An 18485-nucleotide genomic window follows, 5' to 3' on the forward strand; every position below is an offset into this window, starting at 1 on the left:
TGGGGAAGGCAGCCGCTCCCCGCCAGCATCGGGAACCCCCCTCCCTCCGCAGTGGGGCTCCCTGGCTCCGGCTGGGGGGCCGAGCGCGTGCCGAGCACACCGGCCTCGCTCTTGAGTGGGAAAATCCCATTTCCATATTCAGTAAGGTAGATTATTAAGGTTTTTTTTTTTTAAAGTATTTTTAAAAGAGGGGAGGGACCAAGAAGACCAAGTCACGGCTTGTTGCGGGGAAGCTGCCACCCCAGCTGGCCAACACGCACGCCGGAGCCTGCCCACCGCTCCCCGTGCCAGCGGCGCCCGAAAATGCCAATACACCTCTATCCCGTACCTGCTCGGGCACCTCCAGCTGCATCCTGCTCTCTGGAGGTGACAGGGACTCCTTGGCAGCCGGATCTGGCTCGAGCCATGGCCCGGCCATCCCTGAGCTTTGGAAGTCTGGGTCAGTGCTTCGCTCTGGCCGGCGTTGGCTGCGCTTGCTGCCGAACTGGCTGGTGCAGGGCCGGATCCTGCCAGCACTCACGCTTGTGTCATGCAGAGTATGCCAACCAAATGCAGGACAATTACCTCCACCTTTTTGACACCCGTGGAACAAGCAGAACCTGACTGTAACAGCTTCCACAACAGCCACATGCAAATCCCTTTACGAGCAGCCAGAATTTCAATCTCCCCGGGACGACCCAGGTCCTCGTGCCGAGGATGCAGCCACACTGGCGCAGGAGATGGCTTTTGGGGGGGTTCTGGTGGCGGTGGCCAAAATGCTCTGCCCTTTCGCAGACAGCTCTGTGCCTTCACATTCACTTTCCACCTCCTGACTCTCAAAAGTCACTAAAATTAATCTGCTGGGTTGGTCTGACGAGCTTATCCAGAAGTGGCGGCCCTGCGGTGGGGGGATGGATGACTGCCACGGGGCTCTGACCCCGATGCCCAAAGCCCTCCTGGCCACGTCTTGTCCAAGGAGCCGCACGCCCTCGCCGGCATTATTGCGGTGTCACCGTAACGCCAATCGGGGGGCTGAGAGCATCCCGAGGGAGGCACACCCAAAGCTGGTGGGACGGCCGTGGTACTCAGGAGCACCCAGCTCCCCGATCATCCCTATGCACCCGAGCGGAGATGATGCTCCGTGAGGGAGGTCATATGCTCTTTCCAAGCATGGTCCTCACTAACCGCGAGCCACGGTGCTCCAGCCAAGCCGCAGCCTGAAGTTGGAAACCCTGACAGACCCCCTCGTGTCCCCCTGTGCCCACCGTACCTGGCCTTGCAGCTGGAGAGAGCGGGAGAGCTCGTCATTCTCCCGGGCAGCGAGCTTCTCCTGCAGCCCCAGCAGCTCCTCCTGCAGCCGCAGCTTCTCCTCCTGCAGATGCGCCATGGAGGCCATCACCTTCTGGATCACCGGGAAGGGTCGGGCCGCTGGCAGGCTGGCACGTTTCCCACTGCAGAGCCTCCCTCCTGCAGTGGGAGGAAAGATGAAGCTGGTCAGGATCCAGCCGCCTCGCTGGGGAACGAGATGCCAGCTATGGGAAGAGTCCCCAGGGGCTGTGGTGGAGATGGGACGGTGGGAAGCGAGACTTGCAGAAGTCCCACAGAGAGCAGTGACGTGCCAAGAGCTGCATCCTGAGCGCCACGGTACCGACCACGGCCGACCGGGCGAGCCCCTGTGGCGGGGTGGGAGCCAAAGGGATCTGCCGATGCCAGCATCCCAGGCCGTAAGACAGAGCGCCTGCCTACAGCACCGCGCCAGGACCCAGCCCCATCACGCACTGCCGCCTCACTCAGATAACAACCGCCTTCGCCACGGCGCTCTGATTCATCCCAGCATCGTTTTTTCTGAATGAGCAGGTGCCGGTGGAAACCAGTATGCGATCATGTTATTAAAGACTGCATCGTTACACACAAATATAATGGAAGCCAAATTAAAATTATATGGGTACCCTGAATGGCCGTATTGCCTAATCCTTGTGCGTTTGGCTTTCTAACCTTCCTAGTATTATTTTAAACATCGTTTTCTGTGTGCTAATAGAGCCACCGGTGCTGACAGAAGCCAACCTGGCTGTACATCAGAGCCTACCAAATGAATCCCTAAATGACTTGGTAGTTCCCAAGAAGAAATGAGCTGGCCTGACTCATTCCCAACGTGGGGATGAGGCACGGCGGCGGGCGAACCGGTGGCCAGGATCCCGGCTGCCCGGCGCCCTTCCCTGTCTGCCATGGATTTCATCCGCTGCCACCAGAAACTTGAGGTTTTAAAGGCAGTAGGTGATGCTGGGAGTTGCTTTGCTGCCTGTGGGCAGATGCCACCTGCTTTATGGGAAACATCCTGAATACAAGAAACAAGACTTTTTTTGTCTGTGAATCAGACTTTCTACCTTTAAAAAGAGATAAAGAGCCAGCAGAGGGGGCAAAAAATGAAATGCTGGGACCAAACCATGGCTCCACTGTCCACCATGTGCCGTGGGACTTATCTGGCAATGTCTGCAGAAGTGATCACCGGATTTTGTCTTCCTGCCTTGGGCTGGATACCCTGAAAGAGCACTGACAGGTGGTGGCTTTTCTTTTTTTCCATGCTGAAAGCTCAGCCGAGCTCAGGCAGGTGACTCTGATGTTCCCTTTAAACCCAGCACACACAAAACCCACCCCAAAACTCCTAAAGTTAACAGGAACGCCAGCTCTTGCCCCTTGGGGAGCGTGTAGGGATAAGACAAGATTACAGGAGGCACCAGGGCTCCTGTGGAAACACCACGTGTCTGCACACATCATCCAGGCTAATCCCGGGCTGGGACCGAAGGCTTCTGCAGAGCTGGGTTCAAAGCCACGACACCCAGCTGCAAGTCAAACTGTTGGGCAGGAGTGATCCCGCACAGATAACGTGCTCCTCCTTGCTCCAACACCTTCCTCCTGCAAGAGCATCCTTGTGAGAGGAGGTGCCGGCCAGACCTGCATTACATCTACCACCAGGCAGACATGCTAGTGGCGACACAGGGTCTGAGCATGGCACGCACACCCTCCTGTTTTCCAAAATGCTTTGAAACCCGTTTGGAAAGGTGGCCGTTTCCACGGCTCTGCCCCGTTACCATTGCCACGCAGGCTCCCTTCCTCCTGCATCCCTGCCTCTTCCCACCAGCCGCCCCGCACCAGGAGCTCCTCGGGGATGCAGCCAGGGACTACATGGGGAGCAGCTCCCAGGATGTGCCCTGACAAGCCTGGACAATTCGGTCCTGACGGAGAAAGATGGGAAACCATGGGGATTCACCAGCCCCGGCACAGCCACGCATCATGCTGCAAGCGTTTCCACAAATGTTATGTTTTCCTTAAGAGGAAGAGAAGAGCGGTGGGTTTGCTGACACTCACCTGCTCTGTTCACCCAGTTAAATAATTCACCGGTCACCTGGCATCATCCGACAGCTGGCTGGTGTTTGATTTCTACTGAGACCCGATCCCCCCCTGGTGAGTGCAGCCATGTGTCTATGTGCACCCCGAAAGAGGAGAGGTCCCCCCAGTACCTGCCGGCAGCACCAGGTGCCCATCCCATCGCATCCCTCCTCCTGAGCACCCGCCGCCGTATCCCAGCTTCCCCTTACCTGCTTTCTCCAGGTTCATGGTGGAGACTGCCTGCACCAGCCTGGCAGCTGCCGGCTCACGGGGGGACGCCAGTGGCTCCTCCGTGGCTGGTGTTGGGGCCCGGCGCCGGCTCTCCTCCCTCCGCTCACCTGCCGCCTCCTGCAGGGCCTGTGTCCACGAGAAGAAACAGGACGGAGAGCTGAGATGCATCAAACGTCCACATCGTTGTGAACACGGTGCCGGCAGCCGGCATTTCACCGAGCTGGCCAGGAGAAGCAGGCAGGGAGGAGGTCGACAGCGGGGGGATACCAGGGGGGAAACCCTCCCTCCGAGGGATTTCAGTGTTGGGAAGCTGCTGTGATGAATTTATCACCTAGCTTTTAGTTCTCCCCAGAAATACCTCCTTCGCTCAGCTTGATCATGCAGTTATACTGAATATCACCTATTTTTCTCTCTATAGCCTTAAAATAAAAGACCCTGGCTTGCAGGCAAGGTTGAATGTGAACTTGCTCGCTGGCGAGCCATGACGCAGTTAATGCCATGCCCTGTGGGATGGAGCACAGCTCTGAAAAAAACAGAGAAGAAATCTGGAAGGAGGGAAAGGAATATAGAGAAGGTCCCGAATTTCTGTATCTATTGCATCTATCACTGGCTTGCAGGGAAAAAAAATAAATCTGTTTTTTTTAATCACCATTTAAAAAAGCGTTATGGCATGGATGCTTTCAGAAAGCTGCGCTGCCGATCGGCTGAGCTTGCAGAATTGCTCCCTGCCTCACTCAAAAGTGCCTTTTCTTACTTATATCTTATCTCAGAGCCCGTGGCATTGACCTGCGGATCAGCGATGCTGGGGAAACCTGTCTCACTCAGGCAGAGGGGTGAATACTCAGTACATGCCAAATTTCTGAGAGCACTTTGGAAGGAGGTGATGGTAGCAGCCTCCTGGAGAAGCCGCCTGTCTGTGGTGCCTCTACGTTTGAGACTCTGGGAGGGTTTCGCCGGAGGGAGGGAATGCATCAAGGCTGGTGTGAGATAAGAAGGTGCTTTCCTTCTTTTCAAAGAAGGGGAATTTAAATGATTTGCCTGAAGCCCAGAATGAACTGGTGGCAGCAACACCAGTACATGGTGTCCTGACACTGTCCCTGGCCACGGTAGCCTTCCTCCTCCTCCTCCATCCTGCTGGCAAACACCATCTCACAGCACTGCATTTTCTTATCACCCTTCTGCCTTGAGCTCTCCTGCCTACCTGACCCAGAAGTGACCCAGAAAATATTACTCCGGGCTGTTCCCTGGCATTTTTTGATGCCTTCCAACTTCCCGGAAACGCTCTTCCCTCCCCACCCAGGCAGCAGCTCTGCGCTCTGCTCGAGGCATGCGGCACCGGGGCTGCGGTGATGGGGGGGACCAGCCAGCTCCCACCGCGAGATGGCCCAGCAGGATGCTTCCCACCACCCCAAAAATGCCCTCCCCACCCAAGCCATGGCCAGCTCAGCGCTCCTCACCTGGAGAGCCAGGCAGAGCCTGTGGGGGTTTGCAGCGTCCAGCCAGCTCACGCGGAGGATTTTATGGTGAACAAGCTTAGGCAGCAGAGGAACCTGGGGAGAGGCGCCCACTCCACTCCCAGTGATGAGTGTGTCCTGCCCACAGCCTGAAATGGGGCAAAAAGCATCACTGGATCAACCCGAGACCCCGGGACGGACACAGCCTTCGGCCTCGCTCAGCAACCCCGCTTCCTCCTCCCTGCCGCCGTTGCCACCGCACTGGTGCGGAAGAGACAGTGCACGAGTTTTATTAAAAATGTTAATTAAGTTAATTAGAAAAATTAGCCCTTCAGGGGGTGGAGACTGGTTGCCAATGACTAGTAATGAGAATTCAAGGTGTAGCATCCGTCTGTCCTCTGCAGGACCAGATCCGTCCCCCTGCTGGGGACATCCCACCCCTTCCCCTCGCCAAGCCACTCCGCTTCCCATGATCGTATCTCGAAAAAGCTGCCAAATCCGGCTTGCATCACTGAAACCAGACGGACGGACCCCGCCAGCATCACCTTCCTCCACTGCCGCCAAATATTTCCTTTATTTGTCATGCAGTCAAACCTGAAAGCAGACAGGGCAGCAGTTCCCTGTCCTTCTGAGCCACACAGAAGGAAAACAGCATCTCAAGGACCTTTTTCCTATGGCTGTGTCCTCCTCTGCTATGGGAAAAGCAGCTGGCGAGGGCTACGTCCCAATGGGACCTGCTTGGGGACCCTGTGCCCCCTCCCCATCCACCTGCCACAAGCACTGCCACCACTGCAGGCAGCCAAATGGCTTCTCTGGCAGGCAGGAAAAAAATCAACAACCTACAAATAAAACCCCACTAATGCAGTTGTTTTTTTTTTTTTTCCCTAAAATCATCCGGAGGTGCTTGGGCCTGAGGTGGAAGCAGCATCTGGAGGGAGATGTGCCCTGATGAAATCAGTCCACCGCTCTGGACTTCTTCCCAGCCTGTAATTAGCCATAACATTTCGCGCGCGCTGTGAAAATCGAGCGTTTCCAAAGCGCTGGCGGATGCCCAGATAAGAGGCGACGAGTTCCCCATCCCAGCATGGGCGGTGGCAGCCGCCAGGCAGACGAAGCGCTGAAAAACTCCGTTTTCGGAGGCTTTGATGCTGACCAGCGTTCGGCTGGGCTGGCCCAAATGCCAGGGGAGAAGCAGCACCCAGATAAGTGGCTGCCAGCACATACGGATGGCGAATGCTGAAACCAACAGCAAAAAAAGCCCAAATGGCGGGGTTCAGCCTCCCCCTTTGCCGAAACCCATCCAGCACCACCGACGAGGGAGGTGGGAAGGGCTGTTTCCCGACAAGTGGCTGCAGGTTGGGGCAAGCAGTTGCCCGCCCGCCTGCAAAACAGCTCAGCTGCCGCAGAGAAAGCCCTCGACTAAACTCACCTACGGGGTCTGTGCACCGGGGCGAGATAAGGAGCCCTTCCAGGGAGCTGAGGCTGGGGAGAAGCGAGGGCCCTGCGTCTTCCCTGCCATGCGTATCGCTCCGTTTTCTTTCTCACATGTTAAATTTGAACCTTTCTCCCTAAGCTTACCGCTCGGAAGGGCCAAGAGGGAGATGGAGGCAGCCCTCTCTGCTCACCCCCCTGGCTGCCTACCGCTTCATGCCCGCTTCCGAGTCTCCATTTCTCAAATCCCGAGCTTCATCCGGAAAGAAATGTAAAAAATGCAGGCTGGCCTGTTCCCGGCCTCTCCTTCCCCAGGCGTGAGCAAGGGCGTGAGCGCAGCAGGCTGAGCCCCAAGGGAAGAGGACGAGCCACGGCCGTACTCACCGTCCAGGGAAAGGTCCTTCGTCTTCCAGGCGGCTCTCGCCGAGGGTACGGCTCCCAGATCCCAGGTTTTGCGGGCTGTGATCATGGCACGGGGGTCCCGAGCGCCGCGATACCTCTGCGGATAAGTGCAAGGACAGACAGCTCAGCCTGGCCTCAGTTTCCAGCCGTGAAAAGCCCTGGGGACCGTTCTGGGACAAACCACGATGGCAACCCCGACCCCGAGTCCCGAATCCCACAGAAAGTTGCATCAATCCCGATTTCACTCCCGGGGCCGGGGGTGCCGAAAGCCCCAGGCTCCCTCCGGGCTGCCGGCGGATGTGACATAAACCGGGTCTGTAAGTAATTTACTCATTCCTGAAGCCTTTCCAGGCTCCTCCTAACCGCGAGCTGGGGGTTAGTTCTTGCTTTATTAACTCCCGGACCGCGGGCAGCCCAGGGCACCGCCCTGCCCGGGCCGCGCAGCTCCCGCTGCCCCGCCACCGGGGCCGCCTCGGCGGGGACGGGGGCACGGAGCCCCGGGACCGCCCCGCCCGCCGCCCCTTGTTCTCCCAACCGGCGGCCGGGGGGGGGGCGGCGGGTTCCGGGCGGGCAGGGCGGTCCCGGTCCCGGTGCCGGTGCCGGTGCGCGGGAGGCGCAGCCCCGCCCCGCGCCCCGCGCCCCGCGCCCCCCGCCCCGGTGCCGGTGCGCAGAGGCCCAGCAACGCCCCGCTCTGCTCCGCCGGTGCCGGTGCCGGTCCTGCCGCCCGCTACAGGCTAACGGGGAACCGTACTCTCGCCGCCGCCCCGGGTGCTCCGTGCCAGGCGCTCCCCAGCCCCCTCAGACAAAGGCAGCCCCGGTCCGGTCCGATCCAGCCCGGCTCCCCGCCCCCCGGCGGTGCCGCTGCCGCTGCCGCCCCCACGGGGCCACTCACCGGGCGCGGAGCGGCGGGGCAGCCGACGCCAGCCCCGGCCCCGGGCCCGCCCTCCCGGGCACTTCGGTAACGGAAACGGCGAGCTCCGCCCCGCTCTCGTTGCCATGGAAACCCTCGAAACCCCCCGACGGGCGGTGGAGGCGGGGCTCCCCATTCTCCTCCCCCCCCCGCCCCGGCCCGGTCCCGGGGAGCTCCCGGTGCGGCCCCGGTGCAGCCCCAGCCCCTCTTGCCGGAGCCCCGGGGAGCTCAGGGGAGCCCCGGTGTTCCCCCGGCTCTTCCCAGGGCGTCCCGCTCCCCCCCCCGCCGTGCTCCCCTGAACCCCCTTGTCAGAGCCCCGGGAGGCTGCCGGTGTGTCCCTGGTACCGCCGGTGTTTCCCTGGCCCTTCCCACCCCTGTCCCGGTGCTCTTCGGGGACCCCCGGTGTACCCCCATCCTGCTCGCGCACCCCTGCCGGCATGGCTCACTGGGGTGTTCCTGCCCCTCCAGCACCGAACCCCAGCGCGGCTGCGGCTGCGGCACTCTTTCCCAGGGAACGATGGGGACAGAGCCACCAGAACCACCCGAAAGGGGATCGCGGTGCCAGTGACCCTCATGCGGAGGACCAGAGGTGATGAGCCGTGCCCTCGCCTTCCGCCACGTCCCCACCCAAACACCGGTGCATCCGCCGGCACCGATGCCAACTGGCACCCCAGGCTCACCGGCGCCCGGGGACCCAGATTTCACAGGGAAAACAACCTGTTTCTACCCCGCGGCCGTGAGGAAAACAGCACAGCGTGCCCCGAGACCTCTCCAAAGGCCCTGGTGTCAGAAAGGCAATAAAAAATTCTGCTTTAAATATAATTTATACGCATTTTTAGGGTGTGATTTGTATCTCCCTGCCTGTATTGCGCACACCATCATTATGTTAATGGCTGGTTTGGGTGACACAAGTTACTCAGGACTTTTTCATGGTAATTAACTGGCAGTACCGGATATTTCCCACACCAAAACTGAACTTGGCATCCGTGGTGGCGGGTGCCCCGTGCCGATGTCTCACGTCCGCATGCCTGATGTCGGGCTGACCTGTGGGGCGCGCGCGTCCTGTGCGGCTTCAGGGGTGCAGGGGTGGGGGTCCCTTGGGAGATGGTGCGGGTTTGGTGCCAGCCCTGTAGGGCTGGGAAGGAGAAGGCTCTGCCCGCCGGTGAGGTGAGCTCCCCTTGGACCAGGGGTCCGTCACCTCCCACCCTGCCACGCTCAGTCCCAGACTTCTGCTCGCTCCTGGCTGGATTTGGAGCAGGATTCGGCCTTGTCCTCCCATCCCGGCATCTCCCTCTTGGGCATCCTCAGAGACCCCCCATGCGCCGCCCCATCCCCTGCTACGAGCCAGCCCCACGGATGGGGGGTGATGGGGAGTCACTGGCAGCGTGGGATGGGACACAAGCCGCTCCAGCCACTCGTCCCAGGGAAAGGGGGCTGGGAAGGGTCACCTCCATGTCCCCATGCCCCTGGCACAGCACCTTGTCCCTGAGAAGCAAATGCCACCCTGGCCCAGCAGCTGCCTCCCCCTCTGCGCTGCAGCTGCCTTCCCCCTGCCACCAGCGCAGCAGAAAAAACCCCAGCAAAAACCTCCTGGCCTCTGCAACGCAACGCCTCCCCTTTGCTTCAGCCGAGGTTTATTGGCATTCCCAGCGCAGAGCCCTCAGCGTGCATGGATATATGTGTGCGCACCTATAGCCACACATATATATGTACATATATATACCCGTAGAGGCCCTAAGCAGTTGTGCTGATTTGCATAAATACCCTATTATCTGTGCGGCTCCTTTGGCTGGTTTGGTGATAATATTGACACACATAAAGTTACTTTCTACTTTCCGATAGCAACTGTAATGCCCTATCATCACACTGACTTCATTTACAAGCTGTAAGGGTAAAATAAATGTTTATGTAAATGACTTTAACTGGTAAGTAATTTCCTGGCTTTTGAATGCTTCAGGTTTTTAATGGTATTGCAATTATGCAATGCACGTAAGTTGTATCAGTTACAACAAATAAGTCTAAATTAACCAGGCATATGCGTGAATTCCCCAGTTTAGAAAAATAACTTAATGAATAAGCATGGAGCAAAATTTGAGATGCGGAAGGGGTTTTGTGCCAACAGCCGTATTCAAATAGTCACCTGTGAGCGTTAAAAAACCCACCGCTTCGAGCTGCAGGGCTGATTTTCAGCAAGGATGGCACGGCTTTCCAGCAGTCCCAGCACACCAGGGACAGGATCCCCAAGGATCCAGGAGTGGGGTTATTCAGGGTTGGATGCACACTGGCGGCCAAGCTCCATTTCCCTTGGCCGCAATGGTATTTAGCTCAAGGGAGTGCTGTAAATCCCAGGGGATGCCCGCTTGCTGCCAGATGGGCTAGGGGCCTGAGGGGCAGCATGGGAGCCCGTGCAGGCAGCGGGTACCCTGCTCATACCCCGCTTTCCACAGGGATTCGCTGATGCTGGCTGGGATAATCTCAGCCTGCTCCCCCAGCAATGCTCCGGTCCTCATTTTCTTGGATGTCACGTCTCTGTGACCTGAGCAAGCACCGGATGACGACATCGCTGAAGGTATTTTTAGAAATGCTGCTTTGCAGGCAGGCAGAGAAAAGGCAGCAACCGGCAGGGCTCGCTGCCAACGGCACCCTCCTGCGAGCACCCAGCAGGTAGTGGGAAGGCTCGATATATTGACAACCATCAGCGCTAAAACACAGCTGCCCTCCGCAGACGGTACTGGCGGCACTGGCCTGCAGCTGCTGGGGGACGGTGACCCCGGCGTGGGTTTGGCTCTTTGCTTTTAGCCCAGCCTTTTCTGTAGCCGAAAAGCATCGCTGTTAAGTCAGGCAGGTTAATTCGCCTTTTACTTGGATGAAGGGAGGCTCCAGCAATCGAAACACATCGCTGAGCGAGGCCTTTTGCATTAGGCATTTGTTCTGCCCCGAGCAAATATTTAACCTACATCTGTAAGACAGCTAAAAAATCCCCCAAATCCCAGCAAAAATTTAACTCCCCCTCCTTTCCCTTTGAGCAACCTGATAACCTAGTCCAGGAATGCAGGCAGGAGCATACCTGAAGCCTCTTGTATATTGGGATGCTCCCTGTAGAAAACTCCCACCAGAAGCACCAGACGTCGTGAGAATGTGTCCCCAGAGCACGATTAATTATAACCCAGCTCATTGTTCTCATTTTGCTCCTCCTTGAGGAGGTGAGGGGATTTCTCGGCATTGCTGAGGCACAGTTTGCCAAGCCGACATGAAACACTTACCAAAGCAGGAACGAACCCCCTGCATTCCTACATTGCCGTTTTGCACAAAGATAGGAGTTTTAATTAAGTCTTAGCATGCTCCTGAGAAATGTAATACTCGTTTTAAAGTTCACCAAGTGAATTAATTCACCCCGGAGGCTCTGATCCTTGAGATAGGCTTGCGTTGATGGGTGGAGAGTGGGAGCTGGGGAGGGGTGTTGCAAGGATCGCTGCCTTGGGACGCATCAGGCTGCTGCTGGCCACGGCAGCAGCTATGGATGGTGGCAGGGGGCTCCGCAGCTGCTGGGCTCAGCCCCCCTGGCCAAACCCCGTGAGCCGGTTATGCCAGGTTTGGGCTGCCAGGGTGGTAGGGAGCAGCCCAGGGCAGCATGGAGGCTGTCCAGAGCCGAGGAGCCGGCCGGTCCAGAGCTGAGGAGCTGGCCGGTCCGGCTGAGAGTTGCTGCATGTGACGGCTCGGCTCTGCCTGTGTCCCCCCATGCAAATCTCTTTTATATTAAGCAAATGACAAAAGCGACATCTTTTTCAACCTGCTCTATTCAGGTAGAGAAAAAACTCTACAACCCACACCGCAACCCACCCGCAGTCAGGAGAGTGCGGTGCAAGATGCAGCAGCCATCAGATGGGCAGCTTTTCTACCCCTCCAAATTTCCCACGTCGGACTGTGTTGCAGAGCCATCTAACCAAAACCTCAGTCTCCAAGTCTCCCTTTTACCTACCTTTTCTCTTCATCATATTTTTCAGCTGGCTTCAGGTATGACTTGGGTTTGGCTTTAATGCTTGTGCCTCCCCTAAGCAAAGCACTGCCGGGCTCATCCTGTGCCACGCTGGCTGCTGGGGAGCTGCGAGCTGCTCTGCGGGAGGACCGCAGCTCACCTGCTAAGTCATTAATGTTTCATGGCATTAACCAATACGGGCTCCTGCTTACAAAGCACTTCTTAGAAACAAGGCTAATAATAAGCACATGTCCTGGATGAAGCTAAAACTACCCTGTCAGTGGGGGGATGCCCATGCTGGTTTGAGCAGACCCAGCAAGGACGCAGCTTGACACCAAGTAAATTCCATCCAGGACATTTTATCCAGCAAATAAAAATTAAGGCTGTACTGGAAAGATCACTGCATCCCAAGCTGGAGGTCCTGGAGCTCCTGGTCTGGCAGGAGCCCACCGGCCATCCCCCAGCCAGTGCTTATGGGGCGTCCTTGGGACCCTCCACTCGGGACCTTGGGTGCTTTTTGCAATTCTTTTTCATTAAAAAAAAAAGTATGAAGATAGAGGCTGCAGGTGGGTAACTGGGATTTTTTTTCAGAGTTTTGTTACTTCTACCACTCATTTCCTCCTTGAAGCCAAGCCCCTGTGGTGCCACCAAGCCCCTTACCCTGGCTGGGTGACACCGGTAACAGCGTGTGCAAAGGCAGGGTTAGGCTTTCCTCTGCACAGGCAAAAGCGATGGGAGCCATCTCCTTTAAAAAATACATTCAGTTGTCCGCAAAACCATTTATTTTTAGTACCCTCCAAAGTGTGCTTGTCTTTGGAGAAGAAATAAGGCAATAGCAGTAATTCTGAATAATTTAGGGAATAGACTGTTGGTGCTGATGTAAGTGGCCGTGCCGTGCTGGCGGGGACTGGAGGAATGCAGGGCTCACTAATAATACCCAGCTAGTTCAGGCATGGGCACAGGTAAATCAGCAAGAGCCTCTACGGGGAAGAAGGAAATACCCCTATGGCCATAAAGTAAATGCACCCATGTAAAGGAAAATACTGTGATGGCAGTTAATCCATGAGACGGGCTCAGCTGCATCCTGACTGCAACGCGAAAGCTGCACCCAACAAAGAGATTAATATGCAAACGAGGTGGGATATTCTGTGATGGAATTAAATAGCCTTCCTGCTAACAGGCTTTGACTGCTCGATATCGAACTGTCTGCAAAATCCCACTGTGAGTTCACCCCGGCGCGGGTACAGCCACACTGGTGCTGCCGCCTCCAGGTCCTCGGAACACTCTGTGTCACCTATAGATTTTAACGTGCCCTAGGGATGTTCAGTGGGCACGGTCCAGCCGCTCTGCTTGTCCCACCATGTCTCAGCGCCAGCGTGCACGGGATGCTGTACCACCACTGCTCCGTCTGCTCTTTTGCACCAAAGTCCTCCAGCAGGACGGAAACATTATCCTCCCATGCATTATTGACACCCGTTATGTATAATGGATGTCCCTATGTTCACACCGGCGACGCGGCTCGGAGCCCTGCAGCAGTGGTGCCTGCGCCAGCTCCCGGGTGGGCATTGGCAGAGCCCCTTGGCCACAGCCTCGGGACGTGCCGGCTCAGACGTGTCCAGGTGCCCGTTTGCATCCGAGTCCCTCGTTTCCCCGGCACTGCAGGGATGCTCCCACCGCCTCTGTGCGCTGCCGGGCAATCTCTTTCCCACTGTTATCTTCCCCGAGCCCGAGCGTGCCAGCCTGCCCTGTATTATTGCGGCTTCCCACTTAACAGGGAAAAAGGCTGAGGTCTTTCTGGTTTAACTTACTGAAACGTATTTCAAGGTGATTTAATTATTGTGAACTTAACTGGGACCAAATTCTCATTTTTTTTCTTCCAAAGTGTACCTGAGATGGTGAAGAATTAATTAATAGGAAGAATCACCAAAGAGAGCCATGACTCTACCTGCCAAATTATTACAGGGAAAACTATTTTTTCCTCTTAAAACATAACACACAAATAGATGCACAACTACCATAGAAACTCATGCTGTTTCAAAATAAAAGCAAAATTTCTTGTTCCCATGTTGGTGCTTCAAAGACATCATTCTACTGCAGCAGACTACAGAATTGAAAACTGCAAATAAAATGCCAGGATCGTCCTCACAGCAGGTTTTGCACCCAACGAGGGTCTTCTGCTTCTCGGTTAAGCCAGTGCAAGTTGGGGAGACAATCAAAGGAAACATTAAATTCCAGCCTCCCACTAAGGTTTAGGGAAAACGGAGCAGCACAGTGCTGTGCAAAGCTATTTGAGAAAAGAAAACTTTTACTTCTACGGCCAATGAATATTAAACAGCCACACGCTTCGGCTCTGCCGCCTGCGCCCGGTGTTGCGTGAGCAGATTTAATTTGTCTTTATGAAGAGGAGAGGACCCACACCCATATTTTCATGCATATGCCTTAGAGATGAACGGGATGTGAAGAGTGAACCCGAGTCCTCTCTGCCAGGAGATCCCTTGAGCAATCACTCACAACTGGAAAAACAAGGAGACATTAAGGAAAATCTGGCAGCACAGGCAGGAGGGTTTATGCAGACTGACATGGAATAATTGCCAGCTCGCTGCTTTTTTTTCATGCAAACCTTCCTGGGCTTTCAGGTCCATTTGGGGATCCTAGAGAGGTGTCGGCTGGAAAAATAAGGATGAGATGGAGAAAGAAATGGTACATGAGGTGGGACTGAGGCATGGCTGGGGTGCTCAGCATCCCAGGCGAGGTGGGACCGGGGCTCTCTGGGGCTCACATGCCTCTATTCAGCTACCTTCATCTTCATCCCACCAGACAAAACGTGCTGCTTAATTAACCCCTTGGGAAACAGCGGCAGAAGAAACACAGAGCCTGTGTGCAAACGTCCGGGCACGTGCCACGAAAACTACTCCAATCCAGAGGTATTTTGCTGGTTTTCATCCCCAGCCTTTGCTTTTGATGCAGACTCTGCTCACCCCCCAGCCCACCGCTCTCACCTGTGGGCCCGGCCAGGCCAACCCTGGTCTCAGGCACATTTTTCGGAAGCATCCTCCTCCATGGACCAGTCTCCGCGTGGCACCCGCAGGTCCGCAGAAATACCCCCTGAGGCTGCGGCGATCACCCTCCTCGCCGCAAGCAGGGATGCTCTCCACAGGCTGCGTCCCGCTCTTCTTGCTGTTCCCCTTCCTCCAGCCCTGCACCGACAGTCCCGCCAGTGCACACAGTGCATGCATGGCTCAACGCAGCCCGGGAAGGGGTGCCGAGCTCTGGATATGGCCTGTACGGACCCCTGCTGCAAGCCTCCCTAGGACCCTGGGAGCAAGCTCGGCTGGTGCGGCCGGGCTGGCATGGATGATGCTGGCAGCAGCTTTCTGGGGTGGGATGCTTCACCGTGCTTTTCCATACATGGTGCCACGCGGCTGGCACGTCGGCACTGGAAGATAGTTGCCTTTTCGTTAGGGGCTTTGTCAACTTCGCCCCAAATCTCAGGGGTCCCTAGGTGAAGCCTCCCAGCAGTTCTCCTCTTCCCTTGTTAAGGACCAGTAAATGCTTTTGTAGAGATGGTCTGTAACGGTGCCCAGTCCCAGAGGGGTCCCAGGGCTGATGCAGAGCCAGGGTGGCAGGACCCCTCCGGGGATGCTCTGCTCGTTGCCAGCTTCCCCAGCGAGCGAAGGCAGAGGATGGCTTCCCGCACCCAGCGTCACCTTCACCACTGAATTTCTCAGCCCGCAAAAAACCTCTGGTGGCTCTGCCCCATCCGTGGCTGGAGATGGAGAAAGCAATGTCCCCTCCACTCCCATCTGCCAGTGCATTAGGAAAATGAGAGCTGATTAAAGTCCGTCCCCTCCTGAGCACCATTGGTCCCCAGCAAATTGCTGACACAACCTATTTGGTAGCATTGGCAGACAGGTAGACTTTCCTCCCTCCGCAGACATCCAGATTTAGATGGGTTTGGGGTCGCTTGGGTCTGCTGCTCTGAGCACTGGCTATAGTCAAAAGAAGTGGTTTAATTGCCCAGAATAAGTGTGTTAATTGGATTTATTTTTTTTCCATCACCCGTTAAAAGGTTGGCTCAGGCACTACCTTTCCTTGCAGACCCGCTCCTCCACTGAACACTTTGTGAAGATGCTGGGATGGGATGGGAAGGAGCTCAGAGGAAAGTGCTCCTGTGTGCCCGCACCACCCTATCGACCCGCATTAGCTGGAAGGCCCCGTAGTGCCCCAAACTCTTCTGTTTCTTGAGGCAGGCAAGCTGGAAAGCCCCATTTCCCTGCCATTAACCTCCACCTGCGAGCACTTTCTAGAAGGCAGCCAAGAACAGTAAAACCGGGGAGATTTGCAAAATAAACAGCGATCAAACACAAAGACCTTGGTTCCTGCTCCGGAGGGTGTCTGCCAAGACACACAGATCGTATCAGGCTAATTTACAAAAGGAAAACCGCCCTAATTAGTGTTCAGGAAAGCACTTTAATGAGAAGCGTGTTACTGTAAAAAGCAAGAACGTCAAGAGGTCAAGTAGTTCCTAAATGCCAGAAAAACAGGAAAGGGGGCAGAGCCGATGTCTGCCCGCCCAGGCCGCAGCACCATTTTCTCACTTTTTTAACAATATTTCAGGTTATTAGTGAGGAATTTATAAAACCCAGACCCTAATGCCCAGCGACAGGGCAGAGACACTGTACACAAGGAGCTCTGATCATCGTAATGCCAGATGTGGCCAGCTCACACTGGGGAGGGTTACGCAGCCCTCGCAGACATCTCCCCTCCTTTTTGGGGCATAGCATCAGTTTTACAGCTGGAGTTCCCCCTTGCGAAGGGGACCCCAGAAGCCCTGCCAATGCTACGAGTCCCGTCTTGCTGGCGGCTGTGACGGTGGCTAGTAACCATGGCAGCAGAGAGATTTTCACGTGATATTGGTATTTCTGCAGCACAAAAGAGCCTCTTATCTAGAATGAGTAACTAGTCTGGCTGGTCTTCATTCCTCCAGTTATTGCTAAGACAGAGCAGCATGGTATGGTCCATGTGATGCTCGCCCTGGGGTAAATTCGGACCATCCATGGGGATACCCACAGGCTGGGACATATGGGAGGTTCCAGAATGTAAAAGGATGTTCACATGGGTGCTGCAGCAACGGTCCTGCTGCACGGAGGCAGACCCGGCCTACCATTTCCAAACAGTTAAAGCTGGAAGGGGAGCACTGGCCAACCTGGTGAGCTCAAGCTTGCAAAGCAAGTACCTGCAAAATGTGTGAAGCACATTGAGCCATGCCGTCCCCGGGATATCACAGCCCAGACCTGGCAGGGATGTCCTCCGGCCACCCCGTAGCATCCCCACAACCTGATTTATCTCACTTCTTCAGTTGTTCATACTTCCCCCAAATCCCTTCCAATTTATCCTAGAAAACAGGTTTTGGACTTAAACTGTGTGACTTCCAGCTCTTCTCATGCATCACGGGACTTCTAAAAGCAGAAAAAAATGCATGAAGTAAGGTAGGTATCTAGGCTTTACTTCCTCAGATGACTCAAACCCAACTTGCTGGATATTGCTCAGATCTCCCTAAGACATTCACCCTAGGGCACGCACCAAAGCTGGAAAGTTTCATCCCTTAATAAGAATGGGTAAACAAGGAAAGAATGAGAAAAGGAAAAATGTCATCCAGCCCAAGCTAAGCCCAAGCTGCTGTTAATAAATGCTGGCATGGGCACCCGCCAGCTTGTGTACCTCTATGTGACCCCTTCCCAAATGGTGGTCTGGCTTTTTTTTCAGGGTGTTAACTCCAGTGGGACCGTTACTGCACATAAAAGGAGCTATATGCTCAGGGCAGAGAAAACCAGACTTGTATTAGCTCCATTTTAGAGGAAGGTAAAAGGGATTCAGGGGGATTTAATTGCAACCATGACTCAAAGCAGATCTACACAACGGAAAAAATATATATAGGCAGAAAAAGTGGTTTACAGACTGTTCCCAGAATTAAGAGCATGTCCTGCTGGTTAAGGTCTCCAGGTTTCAAGGTTAAAGTGCTTAATTTTATTTCAAGCTTTCTAATTAAACACCGTTTAACTGGGCTTTCCATTTATCCTGCAATTTCTTTCTAGACCCAAGGCTAATCCTCAAACCTGCTTATTTGTTTTTACTTTCATTTTAACCTTATCAGTGATTAACCTGCAATTGCACTTAATCTTTTTAAAAGATTGCTCCAACTATAAATACAGAGAAGCTACCTGCCGTGTTTCTATCCAGAGGAAAACAACTTCCTCCATATTCAGATGTCTATGATGGGTTATATTATTCCTTTTGTAAGTTGATTTTTTTTTATCAGAGACATTTGTCTTTAACTTCATACAGAACATTAAATCAGTATCACTTTTCTGAAAGATGTAACAGCACAGGCCACAAGGAATATGAATACCCCTCCAGTATAAAAAGTATATATAAATACTAAAAAGTATCTATCATTATATAAAAGTGTGTGTGTATATATATCTATATTAAAACAGTATATATAAAGCCTCCTAAAGTAAAGATGCTGCTTGCGACAGTGGGGCAAAACCTAATACATTAATACAGATCCAACAACAGCAAGCTCTGCTTCTTCCTTCAGCAGTTATCTGTTCCACTTATTTCACTCAAAAGCAGCAAGAGCTAAAATATTGTTGCAAGAAAACCTGGTTTCTATGACTGTGGACCTCTGAGAAATCAGTTAATCAGAAATAGA

At 54.8% G+C, this 18485-nt stretch overlaps 1 protein-coding gene across 6 annotated transcripts in view; it reads right to left on the bottom strand.

Annotated features, from left to right (window-relative positions):
* KIFC3 (kinesin family member C3) overlaps positions 1-15618 on the bottom strand; it is a 24495-nt gene extending 8877 nt beyond the window's left edge. Inside the window, exons 1-5 of one of the 6 annotated variants that reach the window (XM_030026698.2) lie at positions 14770-15618; positions 6867-6981; positions 5055-5200; positions 3576-3723; positions 1250-1446 (exon numbers count right to left, since the gene is read on the bottom strand). In XM_030026698.2, coding sequence (XP_029882558.1) covers positions 1250-1446; positions 3576-3723; positions 5055-5200; positions 6867-6981; positions 14770-15006 — 843 coding nt within the window. In that variant the 5' untranslated portion in view covers positions 15007-15618. The other 5 variants (XM_030026696.2, XM_030026699.2, XM_030026700.2 and 2 more) reach the window with 5 other exon arrangements.
* Positions 15619-18485: the final 2867 nt, after the last annotated feature.

Source organism: Aquila chrysaetos, chromosome 9 (genome assembly GCF_900496995.4).
Source record: "Aquila chrysaetos chrysaetos chromosome 9, bAquChr1.4, whole genome shotgun sequence".
Taxonomy (NCBI): domain Eukaryota; kingdom Metazoa; phylum Chordata; class Aves; order Accipitriformes; family Accipitridae; genus Aquila; species Aquila chrysaetos.